General features: G+C 45.4%; 1 protein-coding gene across 7 annotated transcripts in view; it reads right to left on the bottom strand.

Annotated features, from left to right (window-relative positions):
• ATP10D (ATPase phospholipid transporting 10D (putative)) overlaps positions 1-19,116 on the bottom strand; it is a 99,397-nt gene that overhangs the window by 15,171 nt on the left and 65,110 nt on the right. For 6 of the 7 annotated variants that reach the window (XM_072774959.1, XM_072774955.1, XM_072774958.1 and 3 more), the window contains 8 exons: positions 15,990-16,602; positions 15,326-15,432; positions 13,576-13,702; positions 11,447-11,631; positions 7,382-7,691; positions 4,467-4,543; positions 3,556-3,681; positions 666-866 (listed from right to left, as the gene is read on the bottom strand). In XM_072774959.1, coding sequence (XP_072631060.1) covers positions 666-866; positions 3,556-3,681; positions 4,467-4,543; positions 7,382-7,691; positions 11,447-11,631; positions 13,576-13,702; positions 15,326-15,432; positions 15,990-16,602 — 1,746 coding nt within the window. The remainder of the gene's footprint in view (positions 1-665; positions 867-3,555; positions 3,682-4,466; positions 4,544-7,381; positions 7,692-11,446; positions 11,632-13,575; positions 13,703-15,325; positions 15,433-15,989; positions 16,603-19,116) is intronic. The other variant, XR_012007101.1, reaches the window with a different exon arrangement.

Below are 19,116 nucleotides of genomic sequence, written 5' to 3'. Positions count from 1 at the left end.
AGCACCCACAATACTCTAGGTTGGAGAGAATGAAGACAGCGAGAGGAGGTGAGAAAGGGGGAAGAGGTATCAGTGATCTATCAGACACAGACCCATAGGAGGAAGGATCAAGTAGGTAGAGGCAAGGGGAGGACACTATTCAGATCACGCCACGCTGCCGCGTGACAGCAGAACTTGAAGAATTTCATTTTGACTTTAAAACCAGACTAGGAAGGATCCATCCATATCCTGCCTCTGCCTTTTTTTTTTTTTTTTTTGCTGTGAGACTTTCCCAAATTCAGATTCTTCACTGTAGAATGAGTACAATACCAGGTTCTCCCTGAAAATGTTTTGTGGAGATAAATGAGACAGGGAATGTTTAGTCGTTTGCACAAGAGATGGCACAGCGAGGGGTGGCAAACAGTGGACAACAGGAGTTGTGAAGTCCAGGCGCCAGCTCCCTTCAGATCCGTGCCCAAGACCTTCCATCTTTTTACCCCCGTTCATCTCAGAAGCAAGGAACTGAACACCTGCCATGGTAGCAGAGGTCTTTTCAAACAGCCACACCACGCGGACGGTTTTATGTAGACCTGAGGCACCCCAGTCCCGGAGCTGAGCTGACTGGAAAGCGCCCCGGCTTGACGGCGGATGTGTGTCCATCCAAGCGTTTCTACCTTAGCACCTACCTCTGACTTCTGACCCCTCTTGTAGAGTTCAGGCAGTTGCATGAGGGTCTCTGCAGACACATCTTTCTCCAAAACACCATAAATGACAGGAGGTGCGGAAGTGAAAAGGAGGTTGAACAAGATCAAAACCCAGTAGTCGGTCATGGATGTTCCTGAAAATCCACAAAAGAACTGGTACCAGAAAAGGAGGTTCACATAGGCCTAGGGACACAAATAGGAACATGTGCATCTTAGAAACAGCAACGTGTGCCATGACTGCACGAGCCACAGGCTGCCGTGCTCAGCTACGTGATCTCGGCCTCTCTCTCGCTCACAAAACGCAAGACCACTACTTACCTTGCTGTCTTTTTTGGGTAAACGTGTTATTCATGTAAAACACACACAGACACACACACACACAGACACACACACACACACCCCTTACTGTGTAATGCCGGCACTGCTGCAAGAGCTTTACAAATGATTTGTTCAACCTTCTTAACAACTTGGGAATTATCGTTGCCCCGTTTTACAGATGAGGAAACTGAGGCACAGGGAGGGTAAGGAACCTGCCCAAAGTTATCTGGCTAATATGTACCAGAGCCGGTATTCTAACTGAGACCCGAAGAGATCCTAGCCCAGTGCCTGGCATGCAGTATGCACACGACACATACTCCTTTCCCTGCTTTCTAGGTTCAAAATGATTTTTTAGTGGTGCCAGCTGGGTAGCCAACCATCCCAGAGAGTTCGGGACTGAGGGGTTTCCCAGGACGTGGACTCTCACCGCGAACACTGGGACAGTCCCCGGCAAACCAGGACAGGTGGTCACCCTACAGACTAGAGGCATACATCCTACATGGTTCCCCCCACTACTTTGTCTCGGACAAACTAAGTCCATGGCAGCAAAAGGCTCTGTGCCCTCAAGCAAGGCAGGCCGTGGACTTAGATTTAGGAGTTGTACTCAGGGCCTGAAGACACTTCTAGGGCTTTTTCCACCAAGGCCATCTTCCTAACCTCCCTCAATTTTGGTCTCATCTGAAAAACGAGAATTATACCACCTTGGAGCTTAGTATCAGGATCAACTTAGAACGCGCTCACGACCTGTTAAGTGCCTTACACATATTAAGACGTTACTACTGGCATCCTAGACGCGCTAGGACACCTTAGGGTACGGGCCACAATCCTTAGAGCAGAGTTTCTTAAGTCTGGGGTCTATAGACACACACTGTATCCTCCTGGAAACGTATCGATTTGGGGGACGTGTGTTTTGGGGAGTCTTCGTCAGTATCTCAGAAGTTTTCTAAGACCCAAGAACCACAGTCTCAGAAAGACAAGCTACTGGACTGGCGTCTGGTCCCTGTCTTTTTCTCCATATTTTATAACACATGCACTGTTTTCCTAGGTTGGTGAGAGGTAGAAAGAAGTCGGGAGAGGATCGCTGCGAATGGCCATCGAGGGCTTCACGGTGGACCGCAGGCCTCTTGTTCCCTGGTGATGGGGTCTCTAGGAGTCCACCCTGCCCCGATCTCCAAGAGCATACGGCACCCCTCTTCCTAATATTAATGTTCCTTACCCTTTGGGTTTAATCTGGGCTTAAAAGGAAAAGGGGAGGAGGTGGGTGGTACCACAAGAGGTGCGGGTAGAAAAATGCAAGAGAGGCTCCTCCCCTCAAAGTCAGCGATCACCAAGTCCTAGAATTTTAAAAACGCAAATTGTTCTACAGGAAAAAAAAATTCTGCTGACCAACAGAAACACACAGACAGAGATCTCAAATATACTTTTGGACTATCTGAAAAATGACCTACTGGAAGTTATTTTTTCTCACCTAAAAGTGGTAATTTCCATAGAGTGATACACGCTGGTGTTTACTGTCAACATGCTACCTACGGGCTTTGCAGGCTACGAAAAAAAAAGGTGGCCTGAAAATAATACCATTGTGACGGATTCGCATAGTCACTCCGCCTACAAAGAACCTGACTAGAGCCATCTAAGGTTCACATGACCTCAGAAAAGAGGAGCCCGATTGAACACCAATAAAAAATAAATTTATTAAAAAAAAACAAAATTGAACACCAATAAAAAATACATTTATATATAAAAAAAAAAAAAAGAAAAGAGGAGCCCGGAATTTGGACGCATGCCGACCATCGGGGCTAGAACTTCTCACCAGAGCCTGCCCTTCAGGAATGATACGATCCCAGTGAGTTCCCTGACCACCAAGTGACCCCCAAGCACAAGTGCATTTTACAGGCTTGCTAGAGAATTCTTCACTTGGGATTAGCCAGCTACAGGCTCGGGCATTATCCTGGGTTTTCATGGGCATCTGGGTTTTCGATAAACAGAACACGGGACACGAGTCTGAGGACAGCAGGGGGTTCTTGGTAGCTCCTGTAAAACGGAATTCTCTCCCGACAGGCAGCATTAAACAGGTCATCAGTCCACTTGTCACCACCTTTCCACAGAAGGTCAAAAATGGGGTCTTACGTGAACCAGACAGGGAACAGAAACGCCCGGAGAGGGCCGAGCCCAGCAACGTGATGGTGGCAGTGGAAACACAGCGTGTTCCCAGGTTGGTTCTGGGCAGGTGGCAGGAGGGCTCGGGACTGCTCCCCAAAACATCAGGGACAGGCCAGGTGGCTTAACCCTGGGCAGGCAGCGGGGGGGCTGGGGGGCTGCTCCCCAAAACATCAGGGAGAAGCCAGGAGGGTTAACCCCGGGCAGGCAGCAGGAGGGCTCGGGGCTGCTCCCCAAAACATCAGGGAGAGGCCAGGCAGCTTAACCCCGGGGCTGCTCCCCAAAACATCAGGGAGAAGCCAGGCGGCTTAACCCCGGATGCCTCCTCTCCATCCCTCCCGCAGGCAGCATAAGAACAGCGAAGACGGGGAAGGGACAAGGGCCCGGAGCTACGTACCACGTTCTTGTAGAAAAAATAGAGAATCATGTTGGCGAGTCGTGCATAACACCAGTGCCCGTGCACGAGGAGGAGCTTGCCAAGATGCTTAAACTGAGAAATGGCAAAGTCGCTGGCCATCACCGCCTGCAGAGGCAACGGGGACAAGACGCCACCCTGAGCCACCAGACCAGCTACGTGACAGACACAGCGCGGCAGCCTGGCCCCCGGTGCACGTGGGCACCAAAGCAAAATAAACCCAGTGGACAGACGGACGGACAAAACACACGAAGGCAGAGCCATGCTCGGCTTCCCGAGATGGTCACACGGAACAGGACTGGTCCTCGGTCGCCGCCCGCAATGGGAGTGCAGCCGATGCACGTTCCCGGCAAGCACCCCCCGAGCAAGAGCGCGGGCAGGGCATGCTCCCCGGCGTCCACTTCCCCCCACGAGGAGGACGTTGAGTCCACAGCAGGACTTCGTGCCCGAGCATGCAGCAGGCCGGGCCAACAGGGGGCCAGGCTGCACGACACTCAGGGGTGCCCCGAGCCTCACACCCTATCCTTCTCCGACACCCTTTGCCCCACGCGTGAGCAGCAGTCTGTGCATGGGCTGCTGTCTGAATTCTGTGCCCCAAACACTATCCGGTACGTGCGCACCCACAGACAGGCCACTCCCACTCCTCATCCTCCCAGGTCACCCCCCCTCCTGCTTCAGGCCTGCGGGGATTTTATTCAAAGCCTGCGCAGCTCTCCTCGGGGTCATAGGTCACACAGTCGTTGAGGCCTACATATATAGATATTCTGACGATCTAGATGAGCAACATACTTTAAACTGAACAAGCACGTGGTTACAATTGCCCGGGAAATGGGGATGCCGCCCTCGGAGGGGCAGGTGACGTGCACGGTCCTGGGTGCACGATCCGCACTCACCTGCATGCCTTCCTGACCCGAGATCCCAATCCCGACGTCCGCCACTTGTATCATGCTAACGTCATTGGCGCCGTCACCTGCACGAGCCAGAGGAGAAGGCAAGAACCATGTGAGCGGTAGAGACGCCACCTTCCCAAAGCCACAGTGACCGCTCGAAGCAACCGGATCCTTCAAGGCTCACCCCAAGTCGGAAAGGTACTTGGGAGCTGGTTGCACAGAAATGAGCTGTGGCATCCCGCTGCTCTCCGGAAGAATTCCAAACTCGGTTTTGCCCTAAAATCCTCCACGCGAAGCCACCCATCTGCACTGATCTTCCCTCTCTCCACGCCACTCGCTCTCCGGTCCATTCTCCAGGTACCGCTGCTGCTTCCAGCAACCGCACCTGCGGTTTCTGAGCCCCTGTAACACTGTCCCGTCACCCCCGCCTCACGGGCTGGATTTCAATCACATGATATCCTGGCTTCTATCTATTTCTTGGTGTCCCCAACACACTGGAAGCTTCTAGAAGGGAAGCATTACGTTCCTGTTGGTAATGAACACCCGTTGTTCCCACCTGCCCACCAACCTTCCACCTGTTCTCTGGTTAAGAGTATCCTGATTTTCCTGGGGAACTCTCAGTCCGTGTGGATTGTTAGGATGAACCCAAACCCCGAGATTTAGGGTGGTAACTGATCGAGGCCTGGGCCCTTAGCACCATCTGTTCCCTGGCCTCGGCGACCGGCTCAGAGATGGGCACATGATTCAAGCGAGGGAGCGGAGGTGTCCACTGGTTCTAGCCTCAGGAACATGTAGATCCAGGGGCTTGAGAATTCATTCACTTGCGTGTCCATCCGATAAGACGGCTCAATAAAGTTCCACTCTAATCCTGATTCCTTACTCCAGCACCTGGGAAGGAGCTGCGACCGTTCCACTCAGGTTGCTAACAGGAAGGGATGTAACCCCGGGAATTTTCGGTGGGTCTACCAGCACGCTGAGGGGAGCAGCTTGCTGAGCCTAGAAACCGTCCAGCTAAAAACAGAGACTGTAAGAGATGGCTGGGTCCTCATCCTGCCATTCTCTAAACCCTGGAGTATCTCAGAGCTTGGTCTCACACTGCGTCTCTCCTCCACGTATCCTCATTTCTCGGTGATCTCATCTAACATCATCAAGACCTTAAGTATCATCTAGATTCATGATTCCCACACTGAAGCTCCAGCCAGTCCCTCACTGCAAAGTTCCAGACTTTACACCCAGCTGCCCACCTGACCCATCCCTGCTTAGATCTCCAGTGGACTTTTTCACACACAACCTCCATGAGATCCAGCTCTGGCTCCCGGCCGGAGCCGGATGCCCCCGGCTCCATCTCCTTTCTCAATTCCCTTAACTCCTTCTATCATATAACGTATCAAGTTCATCAGCAAACGTCACCAGCTCTTTCTTCACACCATGTCTATTATCTGACCAGGTTTCACCATCTCCTCTGCTCCCATCTGGGCTCAAGCCACCACCAGCCCTTGCCTCAATTATTCCAGGAGACTCTCAACTGGTCTCCTCACCTATGTCCTTGCACCCAGCAGTTACTCTTCAACCCAGCAGCTGTGTGATCCTTGGAAACTTAAAGCAGATCATGTTCCTTCTCTGTTCAAACTTTTCCAGAGACTCCCTTTCTCTTCAGAGAAAAGCCTAAATCTGGGGCCCCCGGTGGCTCAATAGGTTGAGCATGTGACTCTTGATTGCTGCTCAGGTCATGATCTCAGGATCGTGAGACTGAGCCACATGTCAGGCTCTTTGCTGGGCATGGATCCTGCTTAGGATTCTCTCTCCCCCTTCCTCTCCCTCTGCCCCTCTCCCCTAAAAAAAAAAAAAGGCAAAAATTTATAATGGCCTCCAGGACCCTACAGGATCTGGCTACCTGCCACCTTTCTGCCCATCACTGACCTACAGAAAACTCTTCCCTTCGCTCAACCTGTTTTGGCTCTGAACACACCAGAGCTGGCCCGTGGCCTGCACTTCCACTGTCCTCACCAGGAGCGTTCTCCCCTCAGACCTCCCATGGCTCCCTTATTCTCTCTCTCTCTTTTTTTTTTTTTAAAGATTTTATTTATTTATTCATGACAGACATAGAGAGAGAGGCAGAGACACAGGCAGAGGGAGAAGCAGGTTCCATGCAGGAAGCTCGATGCGGGACTCGATGCTGGGGCTCCAGGATCATGCCCTGGGCCAAAGGCAGGCACTAAACCCCCAAGCCACCCAGGGATCCCATCTCCTCAAGTCTCTGCCCACGTGCAACCTCCTCAACACAGTCTCTGAACACCTTTTAAATTAGCAGCCTCCCACCTGCCCCCTTCCCCAATGCTCTACATCCCCTGGCTCTGCTTTACTTTTTTTTAAATAGCATGATATATACTTATGCCTTTTTTGATTTATTTCATTTTTTACCTTATGCCTCCTACTGCATGTAAGTTCCTTAAGAAAAAGCACTTAGTCAAGCTTATACACTGCTTTATCTCCACTGCCTAACAAAATGTCTGGTAAACAGAAGGCACTCAATAAATATTTTTGAATGAAGACATAAATGATTTGTTAGTGTCCTAGAATTTGGCTTTTCTGAAGGTGGAAGTCCTCGATTTTTTAGTTCTATGATTCGGTACATGTATCCTCCTGAACTTGGTTGGTTTGGGATCTGACATGTAAGCCAACGTCCTACTATACTGTTTTCCATGTCACTTCCATAACATAGTAGGTGGTCAAATAAGTGAAAAAGATAAAGGGGGGTTAGGAGTAGGGGACAGAGAGGAAGGAGGAGAAAAGGGGGGAGGGATGTGGGGGTGGAAGAGGAAGACAGCAGGGGAAACAGAAGTACAAAGGAAGAATCACCCCCTGGTGCGGCTTCCACAGAAGCCATCAGCAGACGCCTGGGTGCCACCCCCACTCACCGATGGCCAGTGTCATCACCCGGAGGTGGCTGCGTACCAATTTCACCACCTCGCTTTTCTGCAGGGGGGTGGCTCGGCAGCAGATCACAGCTTGACAGCAGGCAGTCAGCTCCAGGAACGGCCCCTGCAGACTCTCCTGCAGGGCAAACTCCAGGGTCTTCCCGGTGATGATGAGCCCAGCCCGCAGCCCGGAGCCCTGTGTGGCTGGAGACTGGGGTAAACCCTCGCTTACGGATGTTCGCGCGTTGGAGGCTGGATTCTTCTCCCGAAGTTCTTTCAAAATTGTGCTCATCAGCATCTCACAGGCGTCCTTGAAACAAGAGGCAAAGACAGTTAGCCTTAGACTCCCCTTGGTGGCCACATCCAGCTAAATTTACAATTGTCATTCTTTAGCGATGGCCCTCCCTAGGCAACCCCAGGTAGTGAATAAGCGGTTGCCTGGGAAGATCTGCTCTTTTGCAGAGATTTCTGTGTGTGTGTGGAGCCCGGCTAATAGGATAGAAGACATCTTACCCCCGGTTCTACAACTAAAAATAGCTTAGAATTTCTTTATTTGGACAATTCACCTTCTCAAACAGGGACTTTCAAGAGTCCTTTGGTCTCTTTCTACTATTTACTATCTGCTTGACTTTAGGCAAATTATGTAACGTCTCTGAATGAGCCTCAACTTTCTCACGTGAAACATGCAAATGTCTACATGTCATTGTGAAGAACGAGTGAGGTTAACATGTGCAAAGCTCCTCGTGTTAGGCATGGCACAGGATTTAAAGCAATAGTTACTATTTTTATCTTCTTTTGGATTCAACATTCATTCATTCACTAAGTATGTACTAGGAAACCACTTGATGCTAGAAAACATCCCAGACATGCACAGAGAGAAAAATTTGAGTCATGTGACGTGACTCCACCTGAAGCCAAATGAGGTGACGCTCTGTCTTCTAATGCCAGCTCCCATACTATCAATAAGCGTCCTTTTCACTGTTTGGTGACACGTGTTCTGTATGTTTCTGCTTTTTGTTGATTTCACTGCTTAAAATGGCCTCCAAGCATAGTGCTGACGTGCTGTCTAGTGGTCCCATGTACAAGACAGTTGTGATGTGCCTTACAGAGAAAACTGGTGTGTTAGATGAGCTTCCTGCAGGCATGCGTTAGAGTGCTGCTGGCCACGGACTCACTGTCAATGAATCAACTATACAAATAGAAGTTGTTTTCAAACAGTAAGACACATGGAACAAGGTTGAATATTAACTGGTTGACAAAAATGTTGTGACCAAAGGCTTGTGGGAGCCTAGCCCTCTATTTCCCCTGGGGGTAATGGCTCAGTATTCACTAACTCAGTGTTTGCGGCAACTTTACAGAACTTCACTCCATGACTAACAAGAGTAACTATAGAAAAATACACATTACGTACTACATCATATAATACGAAACCCACACGTACTACATCATATAATACAAAACCCACAATCAGCTGGGGCTACCTAGACGAATCACAACCCTTAGGAGTTTTAGGTTATAAATATGAGGATAATTTCATCTGATCTGTCTACTTGTTATAACTGTCTAGTAAGATCTCATATGAGAAAGTCTTTTATAGACTACAGATTCTAATGAACGTGAAAATAAAGAGCCATTATCTCAGGAGAAAATTTTAAATGAAATCATAAAAATGAAACCTAAAAAGTTACATGATGGATCCTGAAAGAGCTTTATGAATCACAAAGCAGTAAATAATCTAAGATATGATTGTATTAACCCTCTGCCCCCCCCCAAAAAAAACCCCAAGACTTTTATGAGAATGGACACCATGTAAAATTTATAAATGGACACATTTGGGATCCCTGGGTGGCGCAGTGGGTTGGCGCCTGCCTTTGGCCCAGGGCGCGATCCTGGAGACCCGGGATCGAATCCCACATCGGGCTCCCAGTGCATGGAGCCTGCTTCTCCCTCTGCCTATGTCTCTGCCTATGTCTCTGCCTCTCTCTCTCTCTCTCTCTGTATGACTATCATAAATAAATAAAAATTAAAAAAAAATAAATGGACACATTTACTATAATCCAACTCGCAAATTTAGGAACAAGGAGTTGATGGAAATTCATAAAGTGAGGTACTATACTTACTACACTACAGAAATGACCAGATATCTTACTGGTTTCCAGGTGGCCCAAGGAGAATGTCACAGAAGCCGTTTCTTCACTAACTGACAAACCAGCTTCATGATCTTTCTTTCTTTTTTTTAACTCTCAGCATTTCCTGATGGAGTGGAGTGATACGGAGGGAGGGAAAAGGAAGGAAGGAAGGAAGGAAGGAAGGAAGGAAGGAAGGAAGGAAGGAAGGAAGGAAGGTGAAGGGGAAGGGGAAGGGAAGGGAAGGGAAGAGAAGAGAAGACAAGACAAGACAAAACAGAAGAGAAGAGAAGAGAAGACAGAAGAGAAGAGAAAGAAAAAGAAAATAATATAGTGACTGAGCTCCTGCTATGTGCCTGGAATTTTATATGATTAGACTTGAGTCACCATAAAACTAAATTACATTCACTGTGTTCTGTTTAGTTATCTGGAAAATTCACATAGGTGGAATAGCTTTGATAGTAAAAAAAAATAAATAAATAAAAGAAATTATTTTTTTGCACTTAGAACAGTCTACGCTGGATACTCCATAAAGACTTCTTGAATTGGTAGTTTTATATGCCTTTAACTATAAATTGTATATTTACAAATAAGTTCTACAATCCTAATGATCTTACTGCTCACCAAAATGCCAAAATCAAAGGTCAAGAACTGATTTTTCTCTTTTAACGTTCATTGAGCCCCTTCTGTCTGCCAGTCACTATATGTTTCACTTATAGTCTATATCTTCTCATTTCATGCCCACAACAACCTTATGAAATAGGTATAACGCTTGCATCACAGGTTCAGAAAAAGGCCCAAAAAAAACCTCTCCAGGGTCACGTACCTGATACACAGCAGGTCAAGCACATGAACCGGGGCCTTCCCAACCTTAGGGCACATTCATTTTCATCACCAAAATGACTAATGACAATTTCTTGTGCTCAGCTCCTGCTGGTACTGGGAGCTGCCTGGTGGTTGTGGTTATGGGTCTCCGGGCCACAGCCAACTGCCAAGGAGAACTCATTCTGTGTTGAATAAGGAAAACTCTCTTTCCTTAAAATGCACAGTCCGGTTAGGTATTGCCAAGATACTTGGCCATAAAAACAGGGCTAACCATACATGGCAGCCTGTGACAGAGCCCCAAGATGTGCTCCAGGTGAGAAGCTCCAGAGGATTTCTGAGAGCCAGGTTTGATGTCATGGATTAAGTCTGACTACTGAGGAAGGAGGGAGGAAGTAGTTTTCCAAGCTAATTAAACAACATGCATAAATCTCAGAGAAAATTCCCATACTGGAAGATTAAAAAAAAAAAAAGCCTGTTTAATTGATTAGTATGTTTCTGTTACAGATTAATGGAAGTGAGGCAGGGATAATTGTTAAAAAAAAAAAAAAAAAAAAAAGCTAGATCCAAACCTCTTAAATTCCTTCTTAAGGAAAAAATAATATTCCTTTCCCTTAAAACAGTTCTTCAAACTTGATGTTCCCAACAGCACTACCTATGAATTACCACTAGAGGGCATAATTATCCTGAGTCTATTTTTGTCATTAACCATAAAAATATTAGTGCATGCACCTGATGCTGATAGACCATTACTTCCCCCCAACTTGAAATAGAGGTTTATTCCTGTCCCAGAACTTGGTCAATTTTGTCACTATGGGCTAAATCTGGTCAAATCGTTGGAGCTCCAATGTGGAGGGGGTGGGGAAAGCAAGTAAAAAATAAAAAGGCATCTTTCTTTAGCAAGGATTCCTTTGAATCATGTTTAACCACAAAGCCTTTAGAAGAACTACAGTACCTTCCCAAGCACAAATGAGGCTGCTGGAGAGAAGACATAATCATCAAGGAGCTAATGGTTATTAGTTTGTTTTTTTTTTTTCCTCCTTGACATTTATTGAATCACAAATGCTCCCCTGGCTCTGAAGAAGCAAAAAGGCTGATCCAATCTCATTATACGTACTTTACTTTGGGTATTGAGGATAAAGAGCTTGTCATCTGGCTCCAGCAGTTTGCACGCATAAGCTATGTTGACAGCCGTCTCCTGCTTGTCCCCCGTCAGCATCCAGATCTTGATGCCGGCTCTTTGAAGGGCTTCTATGGACTCAGGGACTCCCTCCTGCAGACGGTCTTCAATGCCAGTAGCACCTGAAAAATAGCCAGAGTGCAGCAGGGCTTGTGAGAAACCAAGCCAGCAGGAGCCCACCCAGGCTACGGTTGAACTCTGTTAGTCAACCCAATCCTGCGCTACAAACGGCTTCCAGTAGCTTCCAGGGATGCAGAGGAAGTGTGAAGACCTAAACCAAAATCATAAACAGAGTAGTATTTTGGGAAGGAATCCTGAGGAATCAATGAGCTTATTAAACTTACTTGTTCTCCTTTTTGGCTAACTTTCTTCTCTATAAACTGAGGGGAGCTTGTTTCAATTACTCATGTAACTTTGTTCTAGAATTTTACGATTCTGTGATACTCCCAAGGGTAAGGGCAGGCTTTTAAAGCATGCCCTTGCCAATAAGTCGCTTCTATTATGAAAGAGCATGGAAAATAGAGATTACAAGTCCACAATTCCCTTTCTCAAACCAACTGGGGCCAGATAAGTTTCAGAATTCAAAAGTTTTTCAGATTTTATTTATTTTTTATTTATTTTATTTATTTATTCATGAGACACACAGAGAGAGAGAGAGGCAGAGACACAGGCAGAGGGAGAAGCAGGCTCCATGCAGGGAGCCCGAGGTGAGACTCAATCCTGGGACTCCGGGATTATGCCCTGGGCCGAAGGCAGGTGCTAAACCGCTAAGTCACCCAGGGATCCCCAAAAGTTTTTCAGATTTTAGAAAAGTAACAAAGTGCATCTAGGTTTTGAAATATCTGCCAATGAAGCATATTAATCTTTGTGTCACAAAACTTACAAATGTTCATACTAATTAGGATGATAAAGACTTATAATAATCTTATCAAACCAGGCCTGGGGGAAAATAAAAAACAACCCAGGCCTGAATTTGCAGCCAGACGAATTGGCATTAAACCCACACAGCATTTTTGAGTTTGGCATTTCAGATGAGGAAATGTGGACCCATACATACTACAGACACTGTCAGAGAAATGACACAGGACAGGCATCATCACTGTACGGGCTCCATAGTAAGTGAGATCATCGTTTTTTTTTCTCTGAACCAGAGAATGGAGCTCAGAGACTGGTCTCTTGGTATGTTAGCGCTTCGATCAGAGTCTAGATCTCCAGACTCTGAGACTATGGTGCTCAATCCTGGCTGCCTCTTAGAATTCCTTAGGGAGTTTTATTTATTTATTTATTTTTCCTTAGGGAGTTTTAAATAGTCAAATGCCCCGGCCACATGTCAGACCAACTGAATTAGAATCCCTGAGAATTGGATGCAGGCACCAGTATTTTTTTAAAGTGCTCCAGATGATTTCAGGATGCAGCTCAGTCTGAGACAAGAGGCGTCAGCTGTGCAAACCTTTGGCTGCAATCAGGAAGGAAGAGACGAGACACAAATTTCACTGGTCCAGTTGTAGGTACAGAATAAAAGATGCGGGCCCCAGAACCAGGTAGGTCTGAGTTTCCTTCTCGCTCTGCCAGCTAGAAGCATGACTTGGAACAAGTCAATGAACTACTCTGTGCTCCAAGTCTGCTCTAAATAAGATAGAGATTTGTTGCACAGGTTCGAAAAGACAACACATATTAAGTACCTTATCCAACGCCTGGCAAGAAATTTTAGCTGGATATCCTCTTGAATCAGGATATTTACCTGACTTGCAAGGTCAAATGTGTTAAGTCATATTTGAGTTAACATATCATTAAGTCTATGTTAAGTCATAAGGTTTTATATGATCTCCTTAAGGATGACCACCCTGATCCCATCATAAATGAAGTCTAGTTCGCTGCAGTGGAAAAAACAGAATGAAAAGAACTAGAAACTGGGTCGAGATCAGACTGGACAGGGCAGAGAGAACTGTGTGCTCTATTAGCTTAAAGTGGGGGGGGGGAAACCCCCTGCTGGTGAGTAACTTACTTAGAGAGATCCAGTGTTTTCTAAATTTCTCTACGCAGCCAATACAACATGGTCTACCTACCAAGTAAAGTCAGCTTGTTCTCCAACCTCACGGCAGATTCAAGTAGTAGTTCTTCCCTGTGGTCAATGCTGGTTTCAGCTAAAAAATGGTTCCTCAGCCACTCTTCATATTCGGTATCACTCATGACCTACCGGAGGGAGAAAAGAACTATGAGAAAGGCCGTAACATCTTTCAGGATCCAGCCAGGGAGGATCACTAGCAAAATACCAAGCCAGGTAACCTCAGGTCCATTCCTCATGCCACCTGGTCACAAGCTTCCCAAATTCTGTGATCACACTGATGAATGGATGGACCTGATAGCTCAGTATCTCTTGGAAATTCTAGGCATCCTGTAGGATGAAAGTGGGTTAATCTATTTAATTAAACCAGGGAGTATGTAGTTGGAAGAGCTCTCTGCTTGGTAGTTAAATCTAGAAAGATCCCAATGGTGCGATTGAGAAAATGGCATCAGAATTGCTCCGCTGGAGGTATTACGTAGCCAGCAGCACCGCGGATATCTTTTCATGATTAGTTTATGGTTCTCTGTTCTCTGAGTTATCTGCAAAGGTGAAAAGAGAGAGGGAGCCATACAAGTGGAGCCAGGAAGTACTCTTCCAAAAGAAATTAAATGGAATTCCTGGAGAAGGAACCGAGGATGTATTTTCCTTTTTCTTTAAGTTGCCACAGACAGAGAAATCTACATTTCAATTCTTATAAAGCAACATGAAATAGAGGCAGTGGGGCAATTTATCCACTTATTCTGACCCACAAGACTATCGGACTTGGGAAAAATCTGACATCTATTGGGCGGCATTTTTTATCAGGGGCAAGATCACTCCACTTGAAAAGACAAAACTCTCTCCTTTTGCTTTGATCCTGCAACTCTCCATTTTTCGCTCTCCTCCGTGTGAGGCAGAGTTCTGATTCTCTATACAGCTGGCTGAGCTAAGTGTTGACTAAGAGCCTGCAACGGATCCCAGTTTCCCTAACGCAACTGGCAAGAGCTAGAATTTGGGCTTATCAATGACGGAAGCCTTGCATAGCCTCACTGCAGCTGAGAAGCCTGACCTGATCAATAACTAAGCCCCATCCTATTGGCATAAAAAAAATTGCCCAATTCACTCGGAAAGGGCTTCACGTCTGTTTCTCCCATGTCCCCAGGGAAGGTTCTGGCAATATCACCCCTCAATTTCTTGGAGCTCTATTTTCTTTCTTACTACTTAATTTTTTTATAGAAAGAATACACTACATATCTCAGGATTATTCTCAATAACAGAATAATCAGTACTGACATAACATTTGGTAAAATTTCTTGGATTTACAGATAGACTTAAAAACATGTAAGGAAAATGTATTGAGAACTTACAGGGGAAAATTAAGGTCACTCTCTGGTTTCTTTCTTTCCAAAGAACATTTAATGCTATAAGGCAAAGGAATGGTATTTACAAAGTACTCAGGGAAAAGAAAGTAGGTCCAGGGATTTTTTAGTTCCAGCCAAATCACAATTAACTTACAAAAGCACTCACAGAGACAACTGAAACATGTGAGAACTCAGAGAACAGAACTTTCAGATATGCTTCTGGCAAAGTACTGAGAACATGAACTCCAACCAATTAAAATATGTATGGACGAGAGAAGCTGTGAGTGGAGAGCCCACAATCCAAGGGCTTCCACAACGGTGTGGACGAGGGTTCGATCTGTGCTTGAACTCATTAAGTGAGGCTTACACGGGCAAGAGAATAAAGAGGATGGGCCTAGCTCAGAGCCTCACCTTCTTTGCTATACATAAAGTGCGTAGGCCCCGCCTGGCATAGTCATCCAAGTGTTTCTGGGTTTTCTCCCTTATTATCATCTGTTGTTTCTCCCGACTTGCTCCATCTGAAATAATTAACAAAGCAAGTATTCCCACCGGTCTTCCCAGTTACAACATGTTTTTACTAACAGTGATACAGTTTACCCCATAACAAACAAAAGACCTTGTGGTTTTGAATCTCAGACGTATATTTATACATTTATACGTATATATTATACATACAAAAGTACCAAAAACTTAATATAAACGCCATTCCCACACCATCAATAATGACAGTAACAATAACAATAATAACGTTAGCTGCCATTCACCGAACACTTGCCATTTGGGAGGCACTGGGTCAAGACTCTACACATACTGTGTACAGTATGCCACTAAACCTCTAAGGGATCTATAAAAAAGGTACGATGATCCCCATTTGTTGAACACTTATGCACAGGATAGGTAGGTACCTTTACCAAGACACAGCCAATGACAGGGGCCAGATCCACGCCAAAACCTACACACTTTCTCACCAAACCCTAGGCAGCTGCCCCTACTCCCGGTCTTTCTCAAACCATCCAGAGTGGCCTCTGACTCTCGGAGCCCTGCCTCTACCAGCCCGGCCCCAGCACGAACTCACCTGGGGAAGCCACGGAGAGCAGCTCCATGATGACCGAGTCAGCACCCTTGGTGTACACCACGACTTGGTTGGAAAGGGGGTGCCGAACTACAACAGACATTCTTTTCCTTACGGAGTCGAAGGGCAGGATGTGTAGGAGTTGAAATGTTAATGGTCCCAGAGCAGCAAAGTCCACCACGAGCTGCTCTGGCGACCGGGACTGCAAGGTGCACCGGTAGGCCCTGGCGGCGTAGACCAGGGCGGCTTCATCGGGGCTCTCTGCCTCGTAGCACAGGGGGGCGGCCGAGGGCTGTCCGGGGCGGGGCCCCACCTGGCCCCCCGTCAGGCCGGGATCACCATTCGGTCTCGCAACTTCTGTGGGGCAAGGAGAGGTCCCCGAGGAGCCCTGGGGGCTCTCGCTTGTGGGGGAGGCCTCTTCCTCCACTGGGGAAGCCAGTTTCATTCGACTGAAGAGGGAGAGTCTGCTCACAAAGGCATTTGGGACCCCAGAAGTGGGCTCTTTCCCACTGGCAAGCGATGGCGAACTTGACCTTCGGACAGACAGCCTCTGGAAGAGGTTTTTAATCTCTTCCAACGACTTGATAGGCATCCCACTCAGTGAGGAGAGTCCAATCTAGGAAAGATAATTTGGGAGGGTCTCAATAAACCAGTCACAAGCAGTCTATAGCAACGTTGAAGTCAAACCAGGAAAAAAATTAGGTAAGAAGAGTTATTACTACTCCTTAAATAGTTACAGCCTGCTTTGCACTTAAAACAGCCTCCAGAAAACATTAAGAAAAATTAAAATGGCCATAATGAAAAATACATGCTGACGTTGATGGTGCTATGAATTTCTACAACTCTTCAGAAAGAGATCTGACAAATGATAGCAGAAGACTTAAAATGCTAATATTGCTAGCGATGGGCATACTATAGCAATGTTTCCTAATGGATGATGTAAAATATAGGCAACCCGTAATCTCTATTATGTACACCCTAGCAATAGCAATTTAAAAATTATAAGCAAATTAAGTATTTGAAAATAGCAAAACGGAAATATCTTCTTGAAATGTTACACAATATTTTTTAAATATTTTATAAAGCCTAGGGGGTGAAATTGGAAAAGCTATAAAAATATAAAAATTGTGCGAACAAACACAAATTTTATTGTGTGAACAATATAAGAAACAAACGAGTAATAATATACAATTAAAACACTGGAAGAAAGTCAAAAAATTAGCAAAATGGAATTTTTTTCCTCTTTTACTTCCCAGGTTCTATAAAAGGTTGTTACTATGACTTTTTCTGTTGTTTTAAAAAGGCCAGTAAAAGTCACTCACAGAAGTTACCAGCAGAAATTATCAGCTTATCAGCAGAAATTCACCATGAACGTGAGTTTCAATTACAGAATTTTTTGTAATTTGTAGCCTGATTTTTTTTCTAGCTCTTAACTTTTAACAATGATTAAATGTAGAATTTAGGATTAATTATCAAGGCCAATTAATTAGATCCTAAAACTTTCTCATTCGGAAATGCCCAAGATATTAAGTTTTTTCCTAAAAATTACTAATCTTCTGACAATTGGAAACACACGTTGGTCAATTTTCACACTTATCAGCAACTTAGAAATGAAGAGAGGGTCTCAATAAACCAGTCACAAGCAGTCTATAACAACGTTGAAGTCAAACCAGGAAAAAAACTAGGTAAGAGAAGACCTATTACTACTCCTTAAATAGCTAGCAGCCTGCTTTGCACTTAAAACGGCCTCCAGAAAACATTAACAAAAATTAAAATGGCCATAATGAAAAATACATGCTAACGTTGATGGCGCTATGAGGTTTCCTACTCCTTGTGGATTCTGATTAGGTCCTTACCCACTGTCCCTTTATCACCACCTCAAAATATCATGCAGATTAAGCTATGATACCTTTACAGACTTCCTTTCTATTTTTTTTAAATTTTTATTTATTTGTGATAGTCACACAGAGAGAGAGAGAATGAGGCAGAGACACAGGCAGAGGGAGAAGCAGGCTCCATGCACCGGGAGCCCGACGTGGGATTCGATCCCGGGTCTCCAGGATCGCGCCCTGGGCCAAAGGCAGGTGCCAAACCGCTGCGCCACCCAGGGGATCCCAGACTTCCTTTCAAACCACAGCATATTATATTCTTTGGGGATAAAGCAACAATATTTTTCAAACAACAACAATAACAACAAATGAAGAGGTCCTGACTTTAGAAACAGATGTATGAGAAAAATTGTTACACGAGGAGAAAAAAAGAACTTTCAGTGATTTATTCTCTAATTACATAACCACTTTCCAAAAAAGAACAACTCCCTAGTTGAAAGCCTTATAAAAACTGTTTTTTGATCAAATAAAAGCTTAACTGGAAACAAGTTATTTTTACATTAAAGTTGACCACCTCTGAAGTTGCCAAAAGAAAATGATCTGATGGAAAATTAAAATTTAATTGGGTTGTGCTGTAAATTGAGCTTTAAGTGGATATTTGCAGAAGAGAACGTCATACACGAGGAAGATACCACAGCATGTGGTGAATCACCGGTCTTTAAAACAAGTTTTTCTTTTTAATTGGAAATGAATTTTTCCACAAATTCTAAACTACAAATAGACTTCTTAAATCTAGCTTTCGTGGGAACTGTGGAGTCTTGGTCCATTATAAATGTATTGGATTTTAAATTGAGTTAGAACTAACCCAACTGGTACATGGAAATGGTACATTATCATTAAACATGGTAATGAATCCAATACTTTCTATTTTGCTTGGTACAGTGCAGATGACGTGGGAGGTCTCAGAGGCCTCAAGGAAGCTTCAGTTAATAAGGAAACTATGCAAAATGAACCGAGCCACATTCTCATCAGCTATCCTCCTAGAGGCAAAACAGTAGAAGGGCACTGAGCCACCCGTGATGGGTTCAAGTCTCACTTGCCTCACAAATTGGCCCTGTGACCCCAGGAAAATTACTGAACCTTAATTATAAAATGGGGAATAGTGGAGTAGTATTACCTAATTTATGGGGGTTGCTGGGAGGATTACACACGTTACTATCAGTAAGTCACTTAGAATATCATCCGTGCAGAGCACAGATTAAGTGACATACGTTAGCTGCTACTGTTATTATCATTAATAG

Source organism: Canis lupus, chromosome 14 (genome assembly GCF_048164855.1).
Source record: "Canis lupus baileyi chromosome 14, mCanLup2.hap1, whole genome shotgun sequence".
In the NCBI taxonomy this organism is placed as follows: domain Eukaryota; kingdom Metazoa; phylum Chordata; class Mammalia; order Carnivora; family Canidae; genus Canis; species Canis lupus.
Note: the sequence above shows the minus strand (reverse complement) of the source record. Positions and strands in the feature narration are given on the sequence as shown.